Genomic DNA, 11,369 nt, shown 5'->3' with positions numbered 1-11,369 from the left:
GGAAAAAAACATACCAAGGAAGGATGCTTTCACCTCATCGGATTCCCCGATTGGTGGGACGATATGAAGAAGGCAAGAGCGGCGAGGGCTCTGAACAAAAACGGTGGAGGAAGAGCATCAATCGCGATTACTGACCGGGCTGCCGACACCGGAGCCCCGGTGGGTAGCGCCGGCACAGCGCGACGGGAAGTAGCCGACGGAGGAGCGTCACACGCCGGGGACGAGCCTGCTCGAGCATCGGCGGCTAGGGTTTGTGAAGGAGGTAATTTTTTACCCAATTCGAACTATAATTGTGCTGAAATGAGACATAGAGTCCAAAGACCCCACAAGTTCCAATTTGAGCCCCAGAGACCACATAAATCCGAAATGGGACACCCCAACTCTCGATATTCCCAGTTTGACCCCGGTAAAATGCCCTCTCACACAAAAACCTCACAAACTTCTGGAAATTACCGAAAACCACCCCCAAATACCCCAGAATTCGAAATCCACCCCAATATCTCTTGCCAAAATAAATTCCAGGCCCTTGCACACTCATCGATGTCTGAAAATCGCGATAAAGATGACGCATGAATATTTGACTGTGGTGCTACTTATACTATGTCTTATGCACTCACTGATTTTACTAATATTTCTGCGTCACATAAGAAGTATGTGCAGACAGCAAACGGAAGTGTAATTCCAGTACAAGGGGCAGGCACAATCAAGTTCACTCCAACACTACAGATCTCGAATTGTCTATATGTGCCATTATTTGCACACAAATTACTCTCAGTTAGTCATGTAACTAGAGAATTAAAGTGCAAACTTCTAATGGAGCCACAATTTTGTGTTCTACAGGATATCAAGACGGGGATGACAGTTGGGCATGGCACTGAACAACAAGGCTTGTATTATGTGGACAAGATGGCTCAACCCGGTACTGCGATGCTGACTCACGGACCAACAGAATCACAGGGTTGGCTTTGGCATCGCCGGTTAGGACATCCTTCCATAGTATACATGCGTATGCTTTTTCCCAATCTAGCCAGTACTCAGTTGTCTTTCAATTGTGATACTTGTTTTTTTGCTAAGAGCCATAGACACTCATATAAGCTCAATAACACTCGTATGGACACTACTTTCTCTTTAATTCACTCTGATGTTTGGGGCCCGACACCTGTTTTGGGTAGCCTTGGATTTAAGTATTTTTTGTTATTTATCGATGATTGCACGCGTTTGACATGGGTATATTTTTTGAAATCCAAATCTGATTTTTTTGAGAAGTTTACCTTGTTCTACAATATGGTGCACACCCAATATAACAAACAAATCAAAGTCCTTAGGTCAGACAACGGGGGGAAGTTTGTTAACTCAAGAATGCAACATTTTTTTGTGGAAAAAGGGTTAGTACATCAAACTACGTGTCCACACACTCCTGAGCAAAATGGGGTAGCTGAGCGGAAAAACAGGAAAATCTTAGAAATGACTAGAGCCCTTCTAATCGACTCACACTTTCCAAAAACCTTTTGGCCAGAAGCCGTAGCCACCTCAGTATACCTTCTCAACCGGCTACCCACACATATCCTAAACTTCAAAACCCCCTTTGATGTCTTCTCTACACAAAACCAGATCCCACCACCACTTACACTTGACCCCAAAATTTTCGGGTGCTCTGTCTTCGTCCACATACCTAAACATGACCGAACAAAATTCTCTCCATGTTCTGTTAAATGTGTCTTCGTGGGATATGGGAAAGATCAGAAGGGATATCGCTGCTTCGACCCAAAAACAAAGCGCCTTTACGTTACAATGAACTGCGATTTTGTGAAAAACGAATACTTTTACAACCAACTTAGCAGTCAAGGGGAGGAAACAGATTCTGAACCCATGAGTGACCCGCTAAGTTGGTTCCCGATCCCAAATCCAGACCAACCCCTTCCTTCCCTAATGCCATTGCCAAGTCCTGTGACAGAAGATGGTCCAATAGACGATGCGAGTTGCGGTACTACCGGGCCGTCTCCGCTTCATGATCAACCTTGCGAATATAGTGAACTTGCCTCACCGTCTGAACCGCCTGCGATTCCTGAGGTTAGTAACTCTGAGAATAATTCCACGCCTCAGCTTAATACTGACCATGTAAGACAGGAAAATGGAACAAGAGAAGAGCCAGGTGAGAGTGACAGAATGTTTGAGCTACCACCAAGAAGCACAAGAGGTGTACTACCAAAGAGATACTCACCCGACTGGAAGGGACGCAAAACAAAATACTCTATGGTAAACCTCTCGATTGGGCACCTCACTGAGATGGCTCGAGCGTTTGAAGTAGCCTTGTATGAAGAGGATCTTCCACGTTCAGCAGAAGAAGCAATGAAACACCAACACTGGCGAGATGCAATGAAAAAGGAGATAGATGCACTTCTCAAAAACAATACTTGGGAAAAGTGCAACCTACCAGATGGGAAGAAACCATTAGGTTGCCGGTGGGTATTCACCATCAAACGAGGGGCAGACGGATCTATCGAGAGGTACAAAGCAAGGCTCGTGGCAAAAGGGTACACTCAAACCTATGGGATCGACTATGAGGAGACCTTCTCCCCTGTGGCAAAGATGAATACAGTCAGAACCTTGCTTTCAGTGGCTGCCTGCAAAGATTGGAAGCTGCACCAGTTTGACGTAACGAATGCCTTCCTCCATGGTGAACTGAAGAAGGATGAGGAGGTGTACATGGAAGTCCCTCCGGGATACTCAGCGGAGTTTGGAGAAGGACAAGTGTGCAGGCTAAAGAAAACTCTCTACGGACTAAAACAGTCCCCTAGAGTATGGTTTGGTAGATTCTCACAAGCCATGAACAAGTATGGGTACTCTCAAAGCCAATCAGATCACACTTTGTTCATAAAAAGGAGAGGTGACCGGATGGCCTGCTTAATCATCTATGTGGACGATATGATCATAACAGGGGATGATGAAGAAGAGATAGAAGACTTGAAGAGAAACTTATCCCAGGAGTTTGAGATGAAGGATCTGGGAGCACTCAAATATTTCTTAGGAATTGAAGTACTTCGATCCAGAGAAGGGATATTCCTGAGACAAAAGAAGTATGTGCTAGATCTCCTCGCATAAACTGGGCTCCTCGACTGCAAACCGGCAGACATACCACTTATGGTGAACCATGGCCTTAAATTCGAAGATGGAGCAAAACTAGCCAATCGAGAAGAATATCAGCGTCTAGTCGGGAAGCTAATATATCTCGCCCATACAAGGCCAGACATATCCTATGCAGTAGGAGTCATAAGCCAGTTCATGCACAAGCCTCAAGAAAATCACATGGATGCAGCACTGAGAGTAGTTCGATATTTGAAAGGGACATCAGGTTATGGAGTATTGCTAAGGAAGAATGATGATCTTGAAATAGATGGATACACAGATGCCGACTGGGCAAGCAATCCGATAGACCGAAAGTCCACCGGAGGATACTTTACCTTCGTTGGAGGAAATCTAGTCACTTGGAAAAGCAAAAAACAGAAGGTGGTAGCACTATCAAGCGCTGAAGCTGAATTCCGAGGAATCAATAGTGGTCTGACAGAGATTATGTGGTTAAGGCGTTTGCTTACTGAGATCGGTCTTCCTCCTAAAAGAAGAAGTCAATTATTCTGCGACAACAAAGTAGCTATCAGCATCTCCGAGAATCCAGTGCAGCATGACAGGACGAAGCACGTGGAAGTGGACCGCCACTTTATCAAAGAAAAGATTGAAGGAGGGATTATAGAATTCTCATTTGTCAGATCAGAAGATCAACTTGCAGACATTCTTACCAAGGGAGTAAACCCAAAGGTGTTCAAGGAAGTTTTAAGCAAGTTAAGCATCGGAGATGTCGTTGCTCAACTTGAAGGGGAGTGTCACAAAGACTTACCTAAAGAGCACAAGACAAATAAGGAATAGAATATGTGATTAGTACATGATTGATACACAATTAATAGGTGATTGATACACTACAACATTGTTTAGGAATAGATTATTCCCTACCATACATGGATGTAATATGGCCTATATTAAAGCACACCTATTGATCAATCATACATCAAAAACATATTACAATCAATCCTCAATATTCAATAGGAGGGAGTATTAGTTAGTAGTAATCTTTAAGTTGCTATACGCTTACATTAGTTTAAGGAATAAGGAATTATGTTTTCCTAATTCAAGTAAACTACACATTTTTTTATGAACGACAAATGCTCAAAGCTAACGGTTAACGAGCATAGTGTATCAATAACGATTGCAATTCAAATAGTAGTAGTATAAAAGAAAAGAACTTCAAGATTATTAGTATGCCTTGAATCTGTATAGTTTGCCCCTAGCCAAATGGGGCCCGTCGTCTATATGTCTATTTATATAGAACTAGGACAAATAAGTCTGTAATTTGAAAACAATCTGAATACAATCTGTTCTCTGTTTCCTTTCCATAGACGTACGTAGCCAACACAATGTTGGTGAACCACGTAAATCATGTGTCTCTTTACATTTCTATTTGTCTCGATTACACAATTGCTCTATTCTGTCACAACAAAGATTAGTAAAACCAAATAATTGCAACACAAAACAAATTCAAGCGACTACCATATATCAAACGATACGAGCTTCTCAAACCGAATATCACAAATAAAAAGAAAAGAGAGAATATGTTAAGGAAAATAGCCAAACTAACTTCTAAATTAGGCACCGCCTACACGAACTTAAGTGTCCTACCCAAACATAATCAGTTAAACATAGTGATCTCAAACAAATTGGTATACAAAAGTTAGAAGGATTTAACCAATTTACCTTAATTAGTGATACCCAAAATCGATGCATCATCATACCTGTTGATGATTTAAAGTGACTAAAGCACACAATAAATTCAAGCGACACTCACAGAACAACAACCAATCTACTTAAATCGGGATCTGATGATCACAAATAGAAAAAAAGTCCATGAAGAATAATAACATCTGCTCTATATTTTATTTTATTTTTTTACTTCATGCTCTATCTCCCCTAATCATACTATCGAATATTTCATACAATTGAATAAGTACTAAGAAGAAATATTTCACTTTAAATGAAATGAATAGTAATTTTAAGTCATTCTGGGAAAAAGGGCTGCAAAATGGCGCATATAAATAGAATAGGAACTAAAAGTGAAGAATATGGAAATTCGCATGAACGAGGTCCCTCATTAATAAAACTGTCGAATCGATTTCAAATGTATGTACTTGTATAATGTTCCGTGCACAATTATTAGTTTGGTGTCGTGAGTTAGGTGATTTATTTATTCCACACGCCTCACCTAAAGGGGAAAGAGAAAAATATGTATACCCATAATGGGATGATTTATTAGTTTTGCATGATTATTGATTAGAACGATTTTTATAAAATAATGCTTATGATTCATTCATAATTCAAATTTCAAAATATGAACTACAATTCTACGTATGCTCTTTCGACATTTGCTTTTTTGCAAGAAAAAATTTTCAAAAATTTGAGGGAAAGTAAATGACTTAACAAAGGTTAGTAATCCACTCATTTTAGATAGATCGATATCGTCTGCGAGATAGTACCAGTGGTGGATGGAGAGGTGGAGAGCATTGAACAATTGTATCCCATATTTTAATTTTTTTTATATAGTATATTGTTTATATAACTAATTAATGTTATCACTGGAGCTCTACCGTTTAAAACGTTCGAGTGATTGAGCACATTTAGATCGTTGTTCGATGTAGGGACACCAAAAATACATGTCAAATCCAGAGACGGCAGTCGGAGACCGCTTCTTGCGCTATTATCCGGATGAGAGCCTTTGTAGAGGTTGGTATATGCCTACGTCTAAGTCGTGGGACAATTCTTCCTTTGCAAGTGTAGTTGATATTTGGTATTCAAAGTATTAGAAATATTAATGTGCATATCTTTTACCAAGAAAATGACTATACTATTTTCATGGTATAAGCCTATTTTATGCAGTGTATACTTGGATGAAAACACTTAGACGAAAAAAAGCGTTGGCTCTGAGGCCATCCACAACGCTGTCTCTATACCGTCTCTTAAACCGTCTCTTAACTACTATTTGAGCACTATTTGAGGGCCCCACTGTCCTTTTTTCCTCCATCTCTTAACTAAGAGACGGAACCTGCAACGCTCCGTCTCTTAACCGTCTCTATACCGTCTCTTAATTACTATTCATTCAATTTAATTTATAATTTTTTTTAAAACCCAATTCAATTTAAACAAACACACTTTATTAAAATTAAAACAATATTACAACTTAACATTAAAAAAAACGAAGACATAATTAAAATTCTAAAAAAATAAAAATGACATAATTTAATCTTCTCCGCCAAAGTTTTCCCAAATGTGCTCAATTAGATCCTCTTGGAGTTGGGTGTGGGCGCTAGAGTCGCGTGTCCTTGCCCGAATAGCCAACCGTTCTTGTATAGATGGATGCGCTCCACTTCGCGGCGGACTACTTGCGGTTGAGCTTCCGGGGGATTCGGGGTCGAACCAATTTCCGGCATCGGGTCCTTCGTCTCGGACAATCATGTTGTGCAAGATTATGCACGTATACATGATGTCGACCATGCTCTCCATGAACCATGAACGAGCCGGGGCTTTGATGATGTTGAAGCGCGCTTGGAGAACCCCGAACGCCCTCTCCACATCCTTGCGCGCAGCCTCCTGCTTCTGCGCAAAAAGAGCCTGCTTTGGGTTCGCTGGCCTGCCGCACGTCTTCACGAAGGTCGGCCACTTCGGGTAGATGCCGTCGGCGAGATAGTACCCCATTTTATACCGCCGGTTGTTGGCGACGAAGTTGATGGCCGGCGCTTTACCATCCAAAACTTCGGTAAAGAGGTCGGACTGTTAGAGCACGTTTACGTCGTTGTTCGAGCCAGGGACCCCGAAGTACGCGTGCCAGATCCAAAGTCGGTAGTCGGCAACGGCCTCGAGTACAACGGTTGGGTGGGTGCCTTTGTGGCCGCTCGTGTAGGAACCCCTCCAAGCCACCGGGCAATTCTTCCATTGCCAGTGCATGCAATCGACACTGCCAAGCATCCCGGGGAATCCGTGCACTTGTTCGTGCAGGTTGAGGAGGAACTGACAATCCTCCGTGGTTGGCCTCCGGAGAAATTCGTCACTGAAGGCTGCCCGGACGCCTCTGCAGAAGTTGAGCAAGCACAAGCGCCCAGTGCTGTCTCCGATGTGCAGGTATTCATCGAATATGTCGGCCGTTTGTCCAGTCGCAAGCTGCCGGATGGCTGCAGTACATTTCTGCAGCGTCGTGTGGCTGAGACGACCGACCGCGTCGAACCCTTCTCGGAAGAACTCCTCCCTGGCCGCCAAAGTATTCGCTATGTGGAGAAATAGCGGTTTCCGCATGCGGAAACGGCGACGGAAATAGGTATCTCCCCAAATCGGGTTATCGCAGAAGTAGTCGCGTACTAACCGTGCGGCGGCTTCCTCCCGGTTCCGATTGATGTACTTCCGGGAGCGTCGTGGGGTGGTGCGGCTTCCTCCGCCTCTCGTCGTCGATCTTCTTCGAGTGATTGTTCCATTAATTGGCGCATTTGCTCAAAAGGATCCATTTGTTTGAGTTGATTGAAGATGGAAATTGAAGTGATAGAGAGGATTTGAGAGGAATAGATGTGTGTTTGTGTTTGAAATGAGTATGGAATAGAATTATTTATAGAGTAAAAAAATTAAAAATTTAAAAAATGAAAATAAATATTTAACGGTAATATTACCGTTTGAAAAAATTTTTTTATTAAAAATCGATTTTTAAAAAAAAATGAATTATTGCGTCATCAGTGACGACGCCCACTCGCGGGCCAGCGAGTGGGCGTCACGCACGCATGGGGACGTGCCACGTGTCCCTGGCGCGTGGCGAGACATCTCGTCTCGTGTCTCGCCGAGACGAGCTACGCGACGAGACGGGCGCGAGCTGGAGACGAGATGGGCGCTGCAATGCGTCTCGCGGGGGTCTCGTCTCTCCGAGACGAGACGCGAGCCGGCGCGAGACGCGTTGTGGATGGTCTGAACCTCTCTATGTACTTTAAATCAAATCAAATAAAGATATTCTTGTCCCTACTTAATGAAAGAAAATTTACTCTAAGTTGAATTTTACTATTTATTTAATGTTTTACGTAAGTAACACGAAGGTCTCAAGCTTTGTAATTTACCATCTCTCACTCACATCCTTAAAATTTCAGACCCCACGAGTGTGGTCATGGCTAGTAAATAGGAATATTGAGAGAGAGGTAAAAATGTGACAGTGGAGTGTGTAATCTGAGTCGTAGCTTTAAAGGATGAGACAATGCTACATGTTGCTTTCAGCAAAGGCTACTTGTAAAAGGACAATTTCTATCATTGTGGAGACATATAGTTGTTGTATATGCAAAATCGGGAATGATTTTACAAAATGACGATTGTTAGTATTTCAAATTTGTTGTAATTATTTGAGAGTAATTCTTCATCACCACAAAAGTTGACCTATGTAATAGCCTGAGTTACTCATCTGACAAATGGGTTGGCCCCACCATTTTTCCATTATTTATATCCAATCCATACTCTCACATTAAACACTCTCTTGTCTAAGTATAGAGAGATGGCTTCTGCAGTTGTTGCTCTTCTTCTCTTGTTCATTTCCAGTGTAGCCAATGCAGGTGAATGGCCTCCCTCCCCGGGCTACTACCCTAGCTCTCGTTATCGCACCATGTCCTTCTACCAAGGTTACAAGAATCTATGGGGCCCGTCTCACCAGACCGTCGATCATAACGGTCTCACTATTTGGCTCGATAAAACTTCCGGTTCGTCTCCAACTCCCATACTACTTACCCATAAACTCACTTACTTATCTCTACTTTGTTGCTTTTGGGATGCTAGGAAGTGGGTTCAAGTCGGTTAAACCGTTTCGTTCCGGCTACTTTGGAGCCTCCATTAAGCTTCAATCAGGCTATACCGCTGGAGTTATTACTGCTTTCTATGTAAGCTTTTTTTTTCTTTTTTCCTTCTTATTGATAAATAAATATATAATTTTTAAGATCGCATCAAGATGAACTCGAATCTTTAAACAATCAATCTACCACTAAGTCAATACACGCACATTTTATTGAATCAGGTCAATCTGAATGTTAATTTTGCAGCTATCCAACAGTGAAGCGCATCCGGGATACCATGATGAGGTGGACATCGAGTTCCTCGGGACGACATTCGGGAAGCCATACACTCTTCAAACAAATGTATACGTGAGAGGAAGTGGGGATGGAAGTATTGTTGGGAGGGAGATGAAATTTCATTTATGGTTTGATCCCACACAGAATTTTCATCATTATGCCATTTTATGGACCCCTAAGGAGATCACGTAAGACTCTAATTCTATATGCATTAGGATCAATTGGGAGACTCATTTTCTATTCAATATGCTTTATTGCCAACGCCTTCCATCTAATAATAAATGCTAGCCCATAACAATATGAGGTGTTGGCATCCAAAAAAGTACTACTATAACAAGATCCATGCGACATTCTTCAATACTATTAAACCAAATAATTGGAAGGATAGACACACATACCTAAGGTCCATTTGGACATTGACAATATCATAATGATATATGATGCGATACATTTTGTACCGTTGCGCTTTGTAATTATTTGATGGAAATTAAATTTCAGATTTTTTGTGGATGATGTGCCGATAAGGAGGTATCCAAGAAAGAGTGATGCAACATTTCCACTGAGGCCAATGTGGGTTTATGGGTCGATTTGGGATGCATCATCATGGGCTACAGAAGATGGAAAATATAAGGCCGATTACCACTACCAACCCTTTGTTGGGAAATTCACTAATTTCAAGGCTAGCGGCTGCTCCGCCTACTCCCCACCCCGTTGTCGCCCTGTCTCGGGCTCCCCGTACCGGTCGGGCCGTCTGACGGGGCAACAGGGCAGGGCTATGCAATGGGTGCAAAGTCACTATTTGGTATATGACTATTGCAAGGACTATAAAAGGGACCATTCCCAAACACCGGAATGCTTCCGTTAATTAATTCAAATTGTTATTATTAAAGCATCACCAGATCTTGTGATGTCTATCTTGATTTTGATACTCTTAAATTTCTTGAGATGTGTTCCTCTCCCCTCTTGCAACTAAAAAGCGTGCAAGAGTAGGAAAAATTTGCTGATTATATTATAATTTTATTATTGTATAATAATCTTGAATTTTGGAAATTATGTATAATGTGATAGATGGAAAATACTTTGTGGACAAAACCTTTGACTACTTAAACGACATCGTTTAATACATTTGGTTAGTCACGCTTTGAATAATTTCAGATGTATGCATCACATCAATAAATTCAAATGTGTAGCATGTAAGAATTTTTTTCGGCATAAGACAATTGAGAAAAATGTCAAAATTATATATATTATGTCGTTAAAAAAGTAGTCAATCAATCTTTAATTTTTCAAATGTACGTGCGAAGTCAATAAATTCATATATGTAGGTAGCATGCCAGAATTTTTCATCATTGAATAATTGAAAAATCTATAATTAGCCATTTTTTAAAGTATCATAAATGGGGACACTAACCAAACTTTGTGCCTTTTTCTAGAAATTTTCCCAAGATTTTACCACACACATGAATCAAATGATGTTCTAGATAGTAAAAAAGTGTCTGATGGATTTCCTACAAATAGCTAATTATGATTATGCGTCAAAAGTAATGTAACACTTCAATTTTTAGTAGTGGAAGCCGGAAGAAGGTTGATATATTTGTAACTATTTTCTTGTGGGTTCCTGTCAATGTATTTAATTTTGAAAAAACATTGAAATTCAATACGAGAGTGGGTGAGATGCGATAACAAGAAAATGAGTGAGGCAAGTGGTACTATATAATACGCTATTTTCGCATCGAGTTGAGTATATTCAATTGTCAATTCTCAAATAAAGCAAGATCTTTTTTTCAGTGTTTGTCTTCTTGATATGTCAAATTTTTGATCGTATATATATTTCTAGCTGGGGAAAGTTAAAATCAACGTTATTTTTCATATTTTCTCTCTCTATATATATATATATACTCCCAAATAATTATTCAATAAACGCATATACTAACATTATACATATAGAGTATTTTAAAAACATACTCATTGGTGTCATGATGTGGAAGAGGTGTGATCAATGCCAATTTGATACACACATGTACGGGGGTGGTGGTGCTGCCACAACAACCATCTCCGCATCTCTAAATATCAAATACGTGAATTAATTAAATTATGGGTAAATTGTCAATAAATCCATGCATATATGTGAGAGTATTGATGGATCAGCTGCACAAATGGAAGAAAGAAGAATTGAAGAAGAATCAT

The 11,369-nt window shown here is 40.8% G+C and overlaps 1 protein-coding gene across 1 annotated transcript; it reads left to right on the top strand.

Moving 5' to 3' along the window:
* Nucleotides 1-8,591: 8,591 nt before the first annotated feature.
* Nucleotides 8,592-10,295, top strand: LOC121768153 (probable xyloglucan endotransglucosylase/hydrolase protein 32). Its single transcript, XM_042164536.1, has 4 exons — nucleotides 8,592-8,816; nucleotides 8,893-8,993; nucleotides 9,153-9,370; nucleotides 9,681-10,295. The coding sequence occupies exons 1-4, from the start codon at nucleotides 8,615-8,617 to the stop codon at nucleotides 10,045-10,047; spliced, it is 888 nt and encodes a 295-aa protein (XP_042020470.1). The 5' UTR covers nucleotides 8,592-8,614; the 3' UTR covers nucleotides 10,048-10,295.
* The last annotated feature ends 1,074 nt before the right edge of the window (nucleotides 10,296-11,369 follow it).

This window comes from Salvia splendens, chromosome 2 (assembly GCF_004379255.2).
Source record: "Salvia splendens isolate huo1 chromosome 2, SspV2, whole genome shotgun sequence".
In the NCBI taxonomy this organism is placed as follows: Eukaryota; Viridiplantae; Streptophyta; class Magnoliopsida; order Lamiales; family Lamiaceae; genus Salvia; species Salvia splendens.
Note: the sequence above shows the minus strand (reverse complement) of the source record. Positions and strands in the feature narration are given on the sequence as shown.

What these genes read in the sequence shown, in the direction of transcription:
- LOC121768153 (XM_042164536.1), top strand. Translation starts at nt 8,615, where the DNA reads ATGGCTTCTGCAGTTGTTGCTCTTCTTCTCTTGTTCATTTCCAGTGTA. An exon ending in TTGGCTCGATAAAACTTCCG is followed by an intron (nt 8,817 to 8,892) that starts GTTCGTCTCCAA and finishes TTGGGATGCTAG; the next exon opens with GAAGTGGGTTCAAGTCGGTT. An exon ending in TGGACCCCTAAGGAGATCAC is followed by an intron (nt 9,371 to 9,680) that starts GTAAGACTCTAA and finishes ATTAAATTTCAG; the next exon opens with ATTTTTTGTGGATGATGTGC.